Below are 18,348 nucleotides of genomic sequence, written 5' to 3'. Positions count from 1 at the left end.
CTAGAATCGCACACTGCAGTGAGGGATAGTCTGATTAGTCAATAACTAAGACGCGAAAGGGTTATCATAGAGTAGACAAATGCGACCCTGTGATGATCTAAATCAGCAGTAGGCCGAGGACCTTCTGACAGTCATCCCACCCGTATCCAGTAGACACCAGAGGGGGGTTCTAAAATGGTACAGCCCGAAATGGGTGTGGTTGAATCGTGTTTATGAGATCTAACGTTAGCAAGCGCAGATTTCATCTGAAACTACGTTATTGTGTTAGATGTATTAGAATTCTGCAATTTAGAGATAAAAATAAAATAACACCTCATGTGAATATACATTATTGCATGCTATTATTTTATTTATTTATTTGTGTACCGATGGGTGGGTTTCCTGTACCTCCGGCAAGATAGCCTTTTTAAAAATTGTATTTATATTTTTCTCTCAAGAGCTTAAGCCTGTGTTTTGCAATTTATTTAACAATTCATTTTTGACGAGGAGGCGGCAGTCATTACGAAGCGAGGGAGTGAGAGGAGAGAGGGAGGAGGAAGAGATCCGCGAACTAGCAAGGGAGGAAGGAAGCGAGGATCAAGAAAAATACAATCAAGAGAAAAGCGGAGCATAGAAAACCCATTTATTAATTTCACAAGGTTCAGTGCATTTTCTTTGATGCGTGGACAGACTGCAATTGTGTTCAACTCGCTCCAACAAAGATGTTTTCGAGTTTATGAAGGTCTCGGGCGTAGAAAAGCAAACCATTCTGAAGAGGAAACGGGAACACAACAGCAGATCTCATCTTTTCAAGAGGTCCAATCAAACGGAGATATGGTGTCTCTGTACTTCGATCTTTAATATTTATTTGTACAGCCTACATTGGAGATACTCTGAGCAAGAATCTAGAAGACAAGGAGCAGAGAGGATATTGAACATATCTACATATTTTTGTCCCTATTTTGTTTTCTAAAGAAAAAAGGGGCCAATAAACACCCCCAGCCTTTTTGAAACATTGCATCCAGATATTTTTTTCGAGAAAGACCAGCAACCTCGCCGGAAGCATTAACTAACAGGTAGCCAGCCATCCATTATAAAATGCTGTCAGAATTGTCTTGGATGTAAGATGGCTGGATGATGATGGGCCTATTCATGACTATGCTCATCATTTCGATGAAATAGTTTTTCATCGGTATTTTTTGGTAAATATATACATATGGACAAACATCTCCACTGTACAAATTGTTTTATATCTGCGTATAGCATAACTTGCTGTACATTATTACGATAACCTATATTAATAGAAAACCCCTTAAGCGTTTGCATATTTAGCGGCTTCGAAAAAATGCCAGGGTTGCCAGGGTGTCAGTGCCATTAACCGTGAATGCCCATGGCTCACTGCTATAATAATCGAATTAGGGCCTTAAATTCATCAAGTTACTGCTACCTATGTCAAGTAGCTCTATACATTTGTAGGTAGCCTAGGCTACTGTTGCTTGCAGTGAGGGAGTAGCTGTCTGAGTTGCGCCGCAAGGCCGATGTAGGCAACCTATTTGTTGATCAGGGAAGGCTGTATAACAGTGTCTGTGCTGCTATCTGACCTTAAAATGGATTTCACATTCAATGCAAGGAATTTGTTTCGATTTCTAGAAAATTATACCGAACGTCAATCCAATGACGCTAATATAATGTGCTTAATATGAGTTTACCAGTCTTGGTTCTCTGTGAAATATCAACCGAATAGACCAGTAGGCCTATCATTTACTGTGCATGAACATAAGGGGTGTGGCCACATTGTCATTTTGCATAATTCTTCCAAAGCAGAGGCATGTCTTTGACCCATAGTTTAGGTCAATTATCATTGGTTATTTCTGGTCTTAGAGAAAGGGCTTAAATAGCTATTATGGTTACATTTTAGCCCACACATTCTAAGCACTGGACACGTGGGTTGTTCGGTACAATAAATCATCATCACTATTCAGCAGTGTTCCATCATCTGGCCTTCTGTAACAATCTGTCTCTTTGTGATGGGCGTCCAGGGCCCTGTGCACATGTGGATTGGAATAAGATTGGCTACAGCAACACCATTTGAACAATTATTACATATACAGATTAAAGTGAGCGTTAAAATATAGCATTCCATTCCCAGAGAATTCACTGTGTGGAACACATCCTGGCCTAGATGGGGCACTTTAAGGTCTTGTCTGCTGTGTATTTTACAATTGCTGTACATCTGCAATAGGCTTACAACACTCATTTATGTAAATGATGCCTTCAGTCCACAGCATCAAGAACAACCTTGATGTTCAACACTTCAATTCTACCAGAAGTCCTTTCATACAGTGATGTTCTTGGGGAAGGGTTAGGAACAGGAATTTGTGTCCAGACAACATGGGATTGGTTTGGTTACTACCTGGTGAGGTGAATTGCATTGTGATAACAAAGTCCAAGAAAGCATGTGGAAAGGAGGAAACCAAAAATGGGGCATTTGATGATGTCAATGGGTGATTGCGTCTCATCACATTTCATGATGCCCACTCCTCTCCTCTCCCACCCTGGTGTCTGGTGATGATGCACCACCACCACCCCCCTTAGTGCTTTATTGGCTAAATGAGCAGCTGTGCCAGGAGACTATGACCCACTCATTTCCTCCTGTCGCCTTCCATTAGTGCTGTGTGATCCATCTGGTTGGAGGTTCCCCCAGGGAACAATGACCCAGCTAATTGCTCGTCTCCCTAGCCTAGTAGATGGCGATGGTGTGGATGTTTCTGGTTGTTTGTGCATGTGAAGTTGGAAGCCTTTAATAACATGGAACATGTGATGTGAGTGTTAGGTAATGCTAACTAACTATGAGGCACTGGGATTAGAGGAATATATGAAAATGTGAACACTACCTGTGACACTACCTGATACATGCAGTCTACAGTCTACCTGTGAACACTACCTGATACATGCAGTCTACAGTCTACCTGTGAACACTACCTGATACATGCAGTCTACAGTCTACCTGTGATCACTACCTGATACATGCAGTCTACAGTCTACCTGTGATACTACCTGATACATGCAGTCTACAGTCTACCTGTGATCACTACCTGATACATGCAGTCTACAGTCTACCTGTGATCACTACCTGATACATGCAGTCTACAGTCTACCCGTGAACACTACCTGATACATGCAGTCTACAGTCTACCTGTGATACTACCTGATACATGCAGTCTACAGTCTACCTGTGATCACTACCTGATACATGCAGTCTACAGTCTACCTGTGAACACTACCTGATACATGCAGTCTACAGTCTACCTGTGAACACTACCTGATACATGCAGTCTACCTATGAACACTACCTGATACATGCAGTCTACAGTCTACCTGTGAACACTACCTGATACATGCAGTCTACCTATGAACACTACCTGATACATGCAGTCTACAGTCTACCTGTGATACTACCTGATACAGGCAGTCTACCTGTCTGTGAATGCATGTTATTTTTTAATATCTGTGTTTTCCAAGTACCGGTGCACTGCCACCGACAGAGGTATAGTATTGACAGTGATGCAAATCTAATGTGCAAAACAGAGTAGAATGGTTAGAGGTATTTCATCGGTGTCTAACGGATTTGAATAGGCCCACCAACTCATGTAAATACTTGTGCCCAATTTGGGATAGAATTTGAATGTGAAACCTCTCTCTCTCTCTCTCTTGTGGAGTTGGATGTAGATGGGAGGATTACTTATTACCCCTGGGTCCAATTTCTAATTCCATTGATGTTGGGCGATTAGGCCTGGCTCACAGTCAGTGTTCCAATTCATCCCAAAGACGTTCGATGGGGTTGAGGTCAGTGTTCTGTGCAGCCCAGTTAAGTTCTTTCACACTGATCTCAACAAACCATTTCTGTATGGACTCCGCTTTGTGCACAGGGGCATTGTCATGCTGAAACATGAAAGGGCTTTTCCCAAACTGTTGCCACAAAGTTGGAAGCACAGAATGGCCTAGAATGACATTGTATGTTGTAGTGTTAAGATTTCCCTTCACTGGAACTAAGGTGCCTAGCCCAAACCATAATAACAGCCCCAGACCATTATCCCCGGGCGCCGAAGACATGGATGACGATTTAAGCACCTCTCAGATTCAGAAGGGTTGGGTCAAATGCGGAAAACACATTTCGGTTGAATACATCCTTTCCCTTTTCTCCTCCACAAAACTTTACAGCTTTCACTATGCATTCAGATGGTGAAGCGTGATTCATCACTCCAGAGAACGCATTTCCACTGCTCCAGAGTTCAATGGCGGCGAGCTTTACACCACTCCAGCCAATGCTTGACATTGCGCATGGTGATCTTAGTCTTGTGTGCGGCTACTCGGCCATGGAAACCCATTTCATGAAGCTCCCTGCCAACAGCTCTTGTGCTGATGTTGCTTCCAGAGGCAGTTTGGAACTCGGTAGTGAGTGTTGCAACCGAGGACAGACAATTTTTACACGCTTCAGCACTTGACGGTCCTGTACTGTGAGCTTGTGTGGCCTACCACTTTGCGGCTGAGCCATTGTTGCTCCTAGACATTTCCACCTCAGAATAACAGCACTTGCAGTTGACCGGGGCAGCTCCAGCAGGGTAGAAATGTGCAGAACTGATTTGTTGGAAAGGTGGCATGCTATGATGGTGCCACGTTGAGCTCTTCAGTAAGTCACTGAGCTCTTCAGTAAGGCCATTCTACTGCCAATGTTTGTCTATGGAGATTGCATGGCTGTATGCTTGATTGTATACACCTGTCAGTAACGGGTGTGGCTAATTTTGAAGGGGGTCAACACATACAAAACATTCTTTTGTATATATAGTGTAAATATACAGTACCAGTCAAAATTCTGGACAGCTAGTTTTTCTGTATTTTTTACTATTTTCTACATTGTATAATAATGGTGAAGACATCAAAACTATGAAATAACACATGGAATCATGTAGTAACCAAAAGTGTTAAACAAATCAAAATATATTTTATATTTGAGATTCTATATGCCATGATGACAGCTTTGTACACGCTTGGCATTCTCTCAACCAGCTTCATGAGGTAGTCACCTGGAATGCATTTCAATTAACAGCTCCTTTTTAAAAGTTACTTTGTGGAATTTATTTCCCTCTTAATGCATTTGAGCCAATCAGTTTTGTTGTGACAAGGTAGAGGTGGCATACAGAAGATAGCCCTATTTGGTAAAAGACCAAGTCCATATTATGGCAAGAACAGCTCAAATAAGCGATGAGAAACGACAGTCCATCATTACTTTAAGACATGAAGGTCAGTCATTCTGGAAAATTTCAAGAACTTTGGATTGCAGTCGCAAAAAACATCAAGCGCAATTTTTTAAATTTACATTTAACCTTTATTTCACTAGGCAAGTTAAGAACAAATTCTATTTTCAATGACGGCTTAGGAACAGTGGATTAACTGCCTGTTCAGGTGCAGGACGACAGATTTGTACCTGGTCAGGTCGGGGATTCGAACTTGCAACCTTTACTAGTCCAATGCTCTAACCACTAGGCTACTCTGCTGCCCCGATGAAACTGGCTCTCATGAGGACCGCCACAGGAAAGGAAGACCCTGACTCAGACTCTGCTGCAGAGGAAAAAGTTCATTAGAGTTAACTGCACATCTGAAATTGCAGCCCAAATAAATGCTTCAGAGTTCAAGTAACAGACACATCGCAACATCAACTATTCAAAGGAGACGGCGTGAATCAGGCCTTCATGGTCAAATTGCTGCAAAGAAACCACTACTAAATGATACCGATAAGAAGAAGAAGAGACTTGCTTGGGCCAAGAAACACGAGTAATGGACATTAGGCCGGTGGAAATCTGTCCTTTGGTCTGAAGAATCCTAATGTGAGATTTTTGGTTCCAACCCCTGTGTCTTTGTGAAATACAGAGTAGGTGAATGGATGATCTCCACGTGTGGTTCCCACCGTGAAGCATGGAGGAGGAGGTGTGAGGGTGCTTTGCTGGTGACACTGTGTGATTTATTTAGAATTCAAGGCACACTTAACTAGCATGGCTACCACAGCATTCTACAGCGATATGCAAGCCCATCTGGTTTGCGCTTAGTGGAACTATATATTTTTTTCAACAGGACAATTACGCAACACACCTCCAGGCTGTGTAAGGGCTATTTGACCAGGAGGGAGAGTGATGGAGTGGTGAATCAGATGACCTGGCCTCCACAATCACCCGACCTCAACCCAATTGAGATGGTTTGGGATGAAATGGATTGCAGAGTGAAGGAAAAGCAGCCAACAAGTGCTCAGCATTTGTGGCAACTCCTTCAAGACTGCTGGAAAAGCATTCCAGGTGAAGCTGGCTGAGAGAATGCTCAGAGTGTGCAAAGGTGGCTACTTTGAAGGATCTAAAATCAAAAAAATATTTTGATTTGTTTAACAGTTTTGGTTACTACATGATTCTATATGTGTTATTTCATAGTTTTTTTTTTTTTTTTTGTCTTCACTATTATTCTACAATGTAGAAAATATAAAGAAAAGCCCTTGAATGAGAGCTCAAACATTTGACCGGTACTGTATATGTATATAATGGTGTGTACTGTAGAGAGTATGGACCGTATATGAATAGAAAAAAATGTGTACAGCAGTAGTTATATAGGATGGGCCTTGACTAGAACACAGTATATACATATGACAGTAATGGTAACAATGTGATGGTAACAATATACAGTTGAAGTCGGAATTGACATACACTTAGGTTGGAGTCATTAAAACTAGTTTTTCAACCACTCAACAAATCTCTTGTTAACCAACTATAGTTTGGCTAGTCGGGTAGGACATCTACTTTGTGCATGACACAAGTAATTTTTCCAAGAATTGTTTACAGACAGATTATTTAACTTATAATTCACTGTATCACAATTCCAGTGGGTCAGAAGTTTACATACACTAAGTTGAAGGTGCCTTTAAACAGCTTGGAAAATTCCATAAAATTATGTCATGGCTTTAGAAGCTTCTGATAGGCTACTTGACATAATTTGAGTCAATTGGAGGTGTACCTGTGGATGTATTTCAAGGCCTACCTTCAAAGTCAGTGCCTCTTTGCTTGACATCATGGGAAAATAAAAAGAAATCAGCCAAGACCTCAGAAAACAATGGTAGACCTCCACAAGTCTGGTTCATCCTTGGGAGCAATTTCCAAACGCCTGAATGTACCATGTTCATCTGTATAAACAATAGTATGCAAGTATAAACACCATGGGACCACGCAGCCGTCATACCGCTCAGGAAGGAGACGCATTCTGTCTCCTAGAGATGTTACGTACTTTGGTGCGAAAAGAGCATATCAATCCCAGAACAACAGCAAAGGACCTTGTGAAGATGCTGGAGGAAACGGGTACAAAAGTATCTTTATCCACATTAAAACGAGTCCTATATTGACACAACCTGAAAGGCCTCTCAGCAAGGAAGAAGCCACTGGTTCTTCCTTGCTGATTGTACTTTTTAGAGAAATGTCTTCTGGTCTTATGAAACAAAAATATAACTTTTTGGCCATAATGACCATTGTTATGTTTGGAGGAAAAGGGGGGAGGCTTGCAAGCCGAAGAACACCATCCCAACCGTGAAGCACAGGTGGCAGCATCATGTTGTGGGGGTGCTTTGCTGCAGGAGGGACTGGTGCACTTCACAAAATAGATGGCACCATGAGGATGGAAGATTATGTGGATACATTGAAGCAACATCTCAAGACATCAGTCAGGAAGTTAAAGCTTGGTCACAAATGGGTCTTCCAAATGGGCAATGACCCCAAGCATATTTTTAAAGTTATGGCAAAATGGCTTAAGGATAACAAAGTCAAGGTATTGGAGTGGCCATCAAAAATCCCTGACCTCAATCCCATAGAAAATTTGTGGGCAGAACTGAAAAAGCATGTGCGAGCAAGGAGGCCGACAAACCTGAACTGAAAAAGCATGTGCGAGCAAGGAGGCCGACAAACCTGAACTGAAAAAGCATGTGTGAGCAAGGAGGCCGACAAACCTGAACTGAAAAAGCATGTGTGAGCAAGGAGGCCGACAAACCTGAACTGAAAAAGCATGTGCGAGCAAGGAGGCCGACAAACCTGAACTGAAAAAGAATGTGCGAGCAAGGAGGCCGACAAACCTGAACTGAAAAAGCATGTGCGAGCAAGGAGGCCGACAAACCTGAACTGAAAAAGCATGTGCGAGCAAGGAGGCCGACAAACCTGAACTGAAAAAGCATGTGCGAGCAAGGAGGCCGACAAACCTGAACTGAAAAAGCATGTGTGAGCAAGGAGGCCGACAAACCTGAACTGAAAAAGCATGTGTGAGCAAGGAGGCCGACAAACCTGAACTGAAAAAGCATGTGCGAGCAAGGAGGCCGACAAACCTGAACTGAAAAAGCATGTGCGAGCAAGGAGGCCGACAAACCTGAACTGAAAAAGCATGTGTGAGCAAGGAGGCCGACAAACCTGAACTGAAAAAGCATGTGTGAGCAAGGAGGCCGACAAACCTGAACTGAAAAAGCATGTGCGAGCAAGGAGGCCGACAAACCTGAACTGAAAAAGAATGTGCGAGCAAGGAGGCCGACAAACCTGAACTGAAAAAGCATGTGCGAGCAAGGAGGCCGACAAACCTGAACTGAAAAAGCATGTGCGAGCAAGGGGTCCGACAAACCTGACTCAGTTACACCAGCTTTGTCAGGAGGAATGGGCCAAAATTCACCCAACTTATTGTGGGAAGCTTGTGGAAGGCTACCTGAAACGTTTGACCCCAAGTTCAACAATTTGAAGGCAATGCTACCAAATACTAATTGAGTGCATGTAAACTTCTGACCCACTGGGAATGTGATGAAATAAATAATAAAAGCTGAAATATTCTGACGTTTCACATTCTTAAAATAAAGTGGTGATTCTAACTGACCTAAGACAGGGAATGTTTACTAGTATTACATTTCAGGAATTGTGAAAAACTGAGTTTAAATTTATTTGGTTAAGGTGTATGTAAACTTCCGACTTCAACTGCTGGTCTAGTGCAGTGTTTCCCAAACTCGGTCCTGTGGCGCTGTGTAGTGCTAGGGCAACAACCAAAACGTACACCCCTTGGGGTCCCCAGGACCGAGTTTGGGAAACGCTTGTCTAACATGTGAAAATTTGAGTAATTTGGAAATGTAGTTTGTTATAATTCTAGTATCAGCCATTTTCAGGAGGATATTTCACTAGGTGATCCAGATCCTGCTGTAAAATAGTTTTCAGAGCACAGTATGCCTTCATTTTGTAAATGTAATGTGTGAACAACATAGATCACTAGTACATGAGGCTGTTAAAGAGAAAAACATTTCTTTTGATACGGCAGATTGAACAAATTGACATTTTTGTGTCTACCAGAATTGACCATAATCGTTGGAATGTTGAATCATTAACAAGTCGTTGTAAAATATAGTAAGAAACAGGCAATAACATGGTAGTTATGGAAAAATTCCACTGCCAAATTCTTTGAATGACAGCTATGCTAAATAGAGATTCAAAACTGCTTTAACACACATTGCATGCATCAACCAATGGTTGTTCAATGTGTCTTTAATAAATAACAAATGCTGCCTGCAGTAATCCTAATCTTGTTTCTGTGCATTAAGTTGTTTGTGGATATCAGAGAGCCCATTAAATGATTAAGCGCTTTCTCAGATTATACCAGATTAGAGATTATTCTCCACTGATAAACCAGACAGGGCTGTACAACCGTAAACATACAGATTACAAGCTTTCCATATTTTACATGTGCTATGTTGGTAAACCATGCTCTTAAAATACTGAATTAAGTATTATTTTACAATTTATACACCCAATTTACTCAATCTAGCTGCCGCTCCGCAGCCATGTTTGTGATGGTGTAAAACAACTAGCCTCCGGGTGAAATATGCCAAAATTATTATGATGAGATCACACCCATTGATCAGGTTGAGACCAGCAGAGGACCACAAGACCTCTGATGTAGTTTGAGTCAATTACTCACCATGATAACACTGCAATCAAATCATTCAACCTGATATGCATGCTATGTCATTACATTACAAGCAGATGATTGGTTTGTTCTGACGCAGGCACTGTCCATCATTCTATTTTGACGTTTCTTCTCTTCGACGGAATCCTAACTTTGAACTCTATCACTCTCCTGGCAATCTGCATGAATGTTTTAAGTTTCACCTTTCATCCTATTTTCCATCCTTTGTTCCCACCAGGTGACTGTTTGAGTGACAGAGGATATCGTCGAGGCCAGGGATCCAAAATGAGCGAGCTGGAGCAGCTGCGTCAGGAGGCGGAACAACTTAGGAACCAGATAAGAGTATGGCCGCGTTCTCCTGCTCACACGTTGCATGCATCAACCAATGGTTGCGTGTCTTATCAATGTGCACTGCAGTCAGGCACTAGATTACTATACATATGATGTTGTTAGCTGACACATAAAATACCTATCCAGACGAAGTAAGATCAGGCATGCGTCAGCAACGTCTGAGCAGCGGAACACAGCCCAATTGTGATCTTTTTTTGCTAATTGGTCTTTTGACCAATCAGTTCAGCTCTTTTGCCAATAATTGGGCAAAATATCAGAATGGGTGTGCCTGTGTAAACGCAGCCAGAATGTCACTGATCTGGGCCCACATTTACAAAGTCCCAGAGCCTTGGAGTGCTGATCTAGGATCAGTTTAACCTTTTACTGTAGATCATAAAGAATGAGATTACAGGATATGGACAGAAGGACCTGAACCTAGATCAGCAGTCCTACTCTGACGCTTTATGATCTCAATTAAAGCAGTAAAACCATTGGGTTTAGGAGAGAAGGGGGATGGTGGAAAAGGGAGTTGGCCTAATGAACCATATGGAGAGGTGGGGGGTTGACCTGGGTAAGATTGAGGGAGAGTGCTAATGCTTGTCTAACCACTCTCTGTTTCTCTGTCTCTTAGGATGCCAGGAAAGCATGTGGGGACTCAACCCTAACACAGGTAAGTAGCACACATGCCTACATAAAAGACAACATGATTATAAACACATCGCCACATAAAAGACAGTATGATTGGTATAGATGTGTCTTGTGTCTGGAAGCCCCGAACACAGTCAATAAAAGTGTTTATCAATGCCTTAACTGACATACAATATAGCCTACAGTACATTACATTGCCACATTAACCCTGTGATGAACTTGTCATCACAATACTTTTCTGTGTGTTTGTGTGTCAACCAGATAACAGCAGGTCTGGATCCAGTGGGGAGGATTCAGATGCGGACGAGGCGCACTCTTCGTGGCCACCTGGCTAAGATCTATGCCATGCACTGGGGCACAGACTCTAGGTGGGTGTAACGTTATGCCAACCCCTTAGGGGGAGTATCCCTCTCTCTTCACACTCTCACTGATGGTGGTACAAGCTGTGCTTGTTTTGAGTAGGTATAATACAATGGTTCTACCTCTTTGTCTCCACAGACTCCTGGTCAGCGCCTCTCAAGATGGAAAACTGATCATCTGGGACAGCTACACCACTAACAAGGTGAGAGCTGCACCCAAATAACAATAATAACAACAACAATCTCCCCGAGAGGCCTGACGAGGTTGACTCACTGTCTGCCTTCAGGAATTGGAAGTTAAATGGGTGCATACAAAAGACCTTCCTTTACTAAGAATGTGTGTTTGACTCATCTCATATTCTGCTAACCGCCATCAATAAAAGACAGTACTATGCAGCCGTCTTCATCGACCTTGCCAAGGCTTTCGACTCTGTCAATCACCATATTCTTATCGGCAGACTCGGTAGCCTCGGTTTTTCAGATTAATGCCTTGCCTGGTTCACCAATTACTTTGCAGACAGAGTTCAGTGTGTCAAATCGGAGGGCATGCTGTCCGGTCCTCTGGCAGTCTCTATGGGGGTGCCACAGGGTTCAATTCTCGGGCCGACTCTTTTCTCTGTATATATCAATGATGTTGCTCTTGCTGCGGGCGATTCCCTGATCCACCTCTACGCAGACGACACCATTCTATATACTTTCGGCCCGTCATTGGACACTGTGCTATCTAACCACCAAACGAGCTTCAATGCCATACAACACTCCTTCCGTGGCCTCCAAATGCTCTTAAACGCTAGTAAAACCAAATGCATGCTTTTCAACCGATCGCTTCCTGCACCCGCATGCCCGACTAGCATCACCACCCTGGATGGTTCCGACCTTGAATATGTGGACATCTATAAGTACCTAGGTGTCTGGCTAGACTGCAAACTCTCCTTCCAGACTCATATCAAACATCTCCAATCGAAAATCAAATCAAGAGTCTGCTTTCTATTCTGCAACAAAGCCTCCTTCACTCACGCCGCCAAGCTTACCCTAGTAAAACTGACTATCCTACCGATCCTCGACTTCGGCGATGTCATCTACAAAATTGCTTCCAACACTCTACTCAGCAAACTGGATGCAGTTTATCACAGTGCCATCCGTTTTGTCACTAAAGCACCTTATACCACCCACCACTGCGACTTGTATGCTCTAGTCGGCTGGCCCTCGCTACATATTCGTCGCCAGACCCACTGGCTCCAGGTCATCTACAAGTCCATGCTAGGTAAAGCTCCGCCTTATCTCAGTTCACTGGTCACGATGGCAACACCCATCCGTAGCATGCGCTCCAGCAGGTGTATCTCACTGATCATCCCTAAAGCCAACACCTCATTTGGCCGCCTTTCGTTCCAGTACTCTGCTGCCTGTTACTGGAACGAATATCAAAAATTGCTGAAGTTGGAGACTTTTATCTCCCTCACCAACTTCAAACATCAGCTATCTGAGCAGCTAAGTGATCGCTGCAGCTGTACATAGTCTATTGGTAAATAGCCCACCCATTTTCACCTACCTCATCCCCACTGTTTTTATTTATTTACTTTTCTGCTCTTTTGCACACCAATATCTCTACCTGTACATGACCATCTGATCATTTATCACTCCAGTGTTAATCTGCAAAATTGTAATTATTCACCTACCTCCTCATGCCTTTTGCACACATTGTATATAGACTGCCCTTTTTTTCTACTGTGTTATTGACTTGTTAACACAGAGTTACACATGGAGTAAACAATTGTCTGTTCACACTGCTATGCTTTATCTTGGCCAGGTCGCAGTTGCAAATGAGAACTTGTTCTCAACTAGCCTACCTGGTTAAATAAAGGTGAAAAAAATAAATAAAAATGACATCATAACCACCCAGAGTCACTTTGACATTCAAACATTGTAAATGACATTATGCAACGGCACCCAGAAAAGACCCCCACAATTCAGTATAGGGGAAGCACGATGGACTATTATTGTGCTACTTCTGCTGTGTCTGGATTTGGACTTGGAGCAGGACTCATGCCTGGCCCCAGTTGTGATGCTACTCTCCTTCTCCATGGTCATGCCTTTATTCTGTGACACACAGTGACCAACTCTTATTCCCCCCCCCCAGATGCATGCTATCCCCCTGCGCTCCTCCTGGGTGATGACCTGTGCATATGCCCCCTCTGGTAACTACGTGGCCTGTGGAGGTCTGGACAACATTTGCTCCATCTACTGCTTGAAGACCCGTGAGGGCAACGTCAGGGTCAGCAGGGAATTACCTGGACACACAGGTGAAGAAACACTACTACACACAAATACCTACGTGACAAAAAGCTTGAGGGATTTTGTGTTCATTTTCCTTTGAGAAATCATGGAAGTGTCTTAGCTAGGTTTTGTGATTTTATTTGAACCTCCCTGACTCTTAACTTCCCCTGTGGCACTACATATGGTTGTGTATGCAGTTCAGTTGTGTATTCCTACCTGTCCCTCGGTGAGCCCCAGGTTCCAAACAAGGATGACTTCAATTCACATGGCTAATTAGTCACAGAGCAACACAATTATAACGACCTGAGACATCCGCTAGAATGTCCCTTAGCTGCGTTACAGTGCTAGCTCACCTGTGGCTTCAAATTAGTCACATTCTGTAGCATGAGTATTGTTGTAGTTAAGTCTCTGTCGGAGTAACATGCATTGATATGCTGCAGTCAGTGTTCTAATAGATGTTTTTATTTGTGCTACAGGTTACCTGTCCTGTTGCCGTTTCATCGATGACAATCAAATCATCACAAGCTCAGGAGACACTACCTGGTGAGTCCTGATAGATTAGTTACCAAGGCTGATGGAGAATGCAAATATAAATATACTATATCTCCCACATTTTAGCATCCCCCTCGTGAAAGCGAAGCTACTTTTTCCTGCAATTCCTACACATTTTTCCATAGGGTAGAGGAAGGTGTTTGCAGTTTTTATATGATAACCGTTGATCAATTAGTCCCACCACGGTCGGTAATTCAATCATTCTTACTACAAGTTTAGATTGGTAAATTAGTCTAGCGGGCCAGCTAATTTTTTTTTGCTGACATGGGCTAATTGCGCATGGCCACAACCACATGTCCCAATTGACCTTGTGTATTCTATTATTCTAACTCTCGACACACCTACTCATTCCTGGGTTTTTTCTTTATTTGTACTATTTTCTACATTGTAGAATAATAGTTAAGACATCATATAAATATATTTTGATATGTTTAACACTTTTTTTGGTTACTACATGATTCCATATGTGTTATTTCATAGATTTGACATCTTCAATTATTATTCTACAATGTAAAAATAAAGAAACCCTTGAATGAGCAGGTGTGTCCAAACTTTTTACTGGTACTGTATATATTTTATTGGTGTAAAATTGGTCCACGGGCCTACAAAAGGACCAGTTGCCCATCCCTGGTCTATACTGGTACTAGCTATGAGCTAACCCAAACTTACACTTAAAATGGTCTAATAACAGCTGTTAAATCCAGTGGGTCCCTGTTCTGTACTCTCCCCCAGTGCGCTGTGGGACATCGAGACCAGCCAGCAGACCACAGTGTTTTCGGGCCACAGCGGTGACGTCATGAGCCTGTCTCTGTCCCCAGACTTCCGCACCTTTGTGTCCGGAGCCTGTGACGCCTCCATTAAGCTGTGGGACATCAGGGACAGCATGTGCCGACAGACGTTCACGGGCCATGAGTCTGACATCAACGCAGTCTGTGTGAGTGTGCTGAAAAGCTGGGGGCCACTGGTGACCTGCTTTCTGGTTCATGTCATGGCATTAAGCCAGGATACCATAGACATGTCACTGTACCCAAAGTCCTTCATGTTAGCTGCACTAGCTAATGCTAGTGTTTAATGTACCTAATGCTAGGTGCATGGCTAGCTGATCTACCATGTCTGTCCCTCCCTCTCTCCTCCCTCCCCAGTTCTTTCCCAACGGCAGCGCCTTTGCCACCGGCTCCGACGACGCCACCTGCAGGCTGTTTGACCTGCGCGCCGACCAGGAACTCAGCCTGTACTCTCACGACAACATCATCTGTGGCATCACCTCCGTGGCCTTCTCCAGATCCGGACGGCTGCTACTGGCCGGCTACGACGACTTCAACTGCAACATCTGGGACGCCATGAAGGGAGATCGAGCAGGTCAGTGGAGTATTAGGGAGTGGCTGTCATTTAGGTGGCAACCAATGACTGATATCAGAAAAGACAATGGTATATCTTCTGATTTTATTGAAATGTTAGACTTCAATTCACAAGCTGATCTCAGTAAAGTTTAATTCAACTCTCCACTAAGGGATCCCTGTGTTAAGGGGTATTGATAAGATGGCTAACTATGACACCTGATGACATTTGTTTGTCCCTCCCTGTGTTAGGAGTGTTAGCTGGCCATGACAATCGTGTGAGCTGTCTAGGCGTGACTGATGATGGCATGGCTGTGGCCACTGGGTCCTGGGACAGCTTCCTCAAGATCTGGAACTGACAAGTTCCCTGAGCCATGCGCGTGCACACACATACACACATTATTGATCATACAAAGTATTCACATCTCACATTTTGGTACACATAGTTTGCACACTGTATTCACACTGTACGTAAAGATGTACACATACACATTGAAACATTGTACATAATATATATATAACGCCAATTAGGTATGAGTTTACACAGACACACATGCCACTTGCAATTTGACATGTTACCAATCCCATTGTATGCAGGAAGAGTCCACCAGAATTACAAACAAATGCCAACACTACCCACAACTGATATGTACACAGCACACAGCACACTCGAGTACCATATGTCATTGGAACCACCGTAAAAGATGTGACCAAATTCAATAAAATCCTTACATCTGCTAAACTAAAACACGCACATACATGCACACACACACATATATACAGTACATGTTTATTTCTGAGAGAAACTCTATCCCTTGAGCTAAATGGGGGAGAGGTAGTTATTGGACAATTCTGTTTTTCGTTTGTTTACTCAGTCCCAAATACCCCTAAAATGGATTTTCTGTGCTACAGTAGATGTGTGTCTCTGTGACAGGGTGGGAAAAGTGACAGTAGAGGGAATAGACTGATGGGCTGGAAAAGCAAGAGAATAAGTGAATCCATTAACACTCGAGAGACTACAGACAGGGAGATAGAGCCGACTTTCCAGTGACACTGTTAAAGGAAAATCAAGATAAACCATCAATTCTTAAAGTTTCTCCTGGCTCAAACAAAATGCTATCATGTAGTTACTGTTTTTATAGATATGTACACCCACATAAGTAAATATGATAGTTTTGGTTTTGATGTTTTTTTTTTTTTACGCTTATTTTATTCATGTTTTCCCTGTGTGCCTCAGATACACTTTAAGGATAATTAATAGAGAATAATGAAATTAAACTAAATGAAATCAATAAAATGAGATTCACAAGAGTGAGAAATGGATTATCAAGAGACAACTCTCAAATAAGCAGGGGCAATATTCATACTTTGACTTTGTCAATATATTATGTCAACTTTATGATGGTATACATTGTACATACTATTAATAAATACACGTAGCCTCTTGCCAGTTTCGGCTAGTTGTGTGTACTTTCTTTTTTAGCATTGCATGTTTAAAATTATGTATGCTAATTTAAGGGAGATATGGGGATCATGTTTAGCACAAAACAAACAGTGAATTTGAAATGCTTTGATGAACCAATTTGAACCTTTATGAAACCTACCTGACGCCCAGATTTCTGTTCCAGTTTCTAAACAAACTGATTCATAATATAGTGTCAGGTCATTTTTTTAGAATAGTTAGATGTATTCATGAAAATCATGGCTGTATACGATTCTCTACCCTTCTTCCAGGAGCGTTCACTCCCACAGATGGATTGGATTGGTGCATGCAAGACCAAGGGAGTTCACCATGTTCTTTACACCAGTCTATTCCCTAATTACACAAGGGGGAGTGTACATGTTCACTTCAGGGATATGGTTGATTAGCACGGTTTCCCAAACTCTGTCCTGGGGCCCACCCCTGGTTGCACGTTTAGTTTTGTGCCTGAGCACTACACAGCTGATTCAAATCACCAACACATCAAGCTTAGATAAGAAAAAAAAACATGCACCCAGGGAGGGCCCCATGACAGAGTTTGGGGGACCCAAGCCTGGTAAATGTGTTGGTTGGAGTGAAGGCCTGCATGATGGTAGGAACTCCTTCTAGAAGACTGGAGGTCAATTATACAACACATGCTTAGCCCATTCATTCATTGGGTGTAAAACATGAACTATGAATAAAGGCACAGTAATACAAACAATTTTAAGATTAGATCAATGTAGTTTTATTTTTCAAACAACTCTGCATTAAGACTTTTACAGACTCATGAGTCCATTCAACATAATCTTGAAAGTTCATCAGTCTATGAAATACAATCTGGAGTGAACCCCTCAAAAACAGAAACACTAAACATTGTAAAGACATTTAATTTCTTAACTGAAAAAGGATAAGAGATTATAGACCCATCCAAAGATATCAGCTTTCCGACCTTCACCGGTCCTATTTCCAACAACAAGCATCTATTAAAAATCACAACTCCATTCATACTTTAAATGTTATTCTACAAGGAGATCCAAGAGTTTGTACAGTCTGACTATATATCTGTGAATAGTGTCTTGATTAAAGTGTGACTACATTGGGTGAAGCAGGTCATTGCCTCCATAGCAACAGGCAGAGGCTCAGAGACAGTATGCCTAAAACACTTACTACACAGAAGCAGAAAACCCACCCAAATGAGAACAGTGTATTATCCTTCATTTGGGCTGTGTTTACACAGCCACCCTAAGAACACAATTCTGAATTTTTTCTTCTGACTGTCCACACTGTTTTACATGTGCACATATCAGATATTTGCATTCACACGGATGTGGGAGAGGCTATAAGGATATTCCTGACCTGTAATCAATCAAATGTATTTATAAAGCCCTTTTCACAT

The 18,348-nt window shown here is 42.4% G+C and overlaps 1 protein-coding gene across 1 annotated transcript; it reads left to right on the top strand.

The window, feature by feature from the left end:
• Window positions 1-215: 215 nt before the first annotated feature.
• On the top strand, window positions 216-16,943 carry LOC124009834 (guanine nucleotide-binding protein G(I)/G(S)/G(T) subunit beta-2). The gene is made up of 10 exons (XM_046322024.1): window positions 216-1,055; window positions 10,229-10,332; window positions 10,952-10,990; window positions 11,230-11,336; window positions 11,467-11,530; window positions 13,465-13,627; window positions 14,078-14,144; window positions 14,886-15,087; window positions 15,296-15,512; window positions 15,743-16,943. The coding sequence occupies exons 2-10, from the start codon at window positions 10,276-10,278 to the stop codon at window positions 15,847-15,849; spliced, it is 1,023 nt and encodes a 340-aa protein (XP_046177980.1). The 5' UTR covers window positions 216-1,055; window positions 10,229-10,275; the 3' UTR covers window positions 15,850-16,943.
• Window positions 16,944-18,348: the final 1,405 nt, after the last annotated feature.

This window comes from Oncorhynchus gorbuscha, linkage group LG02, assembly GCF_021184085.1.
Source record: "Oncorhynchus gorbuscha isolate QuinsamMale2020 ecotype Even-year linkage group LG02, OgorEven_v1.0, whole genome shotgun sequence".
Taxonomy (NCBI): domain Eukaryota; kingdom Metazoa; phylum Chordata; class Actinopteri; order Salmoniformes; family Salmonidae; genus Oncorhynchus; species Oncorhynchus gorbuscha.
This window is presented reverse-complemented; position numbering and strand designations above follow the sequence as displayed.

Coding starts and splice junctions, on each gene's coding strand:
- LOC124009834 (XM_046322024.1), top strand. CDS start 10,276: ATGAGCGAGCTGGAGCAGCTGCGTCAGGAGGCGGAACAACTTAGGAAC. Junction 15,088..15,295: donor CTGACATCAACGCAGTCTGT/GTGAGTGTGCTG, acceptor CTCCCTCCCCAG/TTCTTTCCCAACGGCAGCGC. Junction 15,513..15,742: donor CATGAAGGGAGATCGAGCAG/GTCAGTGGAGTA, acceptor TCCCTGTGTTAG/GAGTGTTAGCTGGCCATGAC.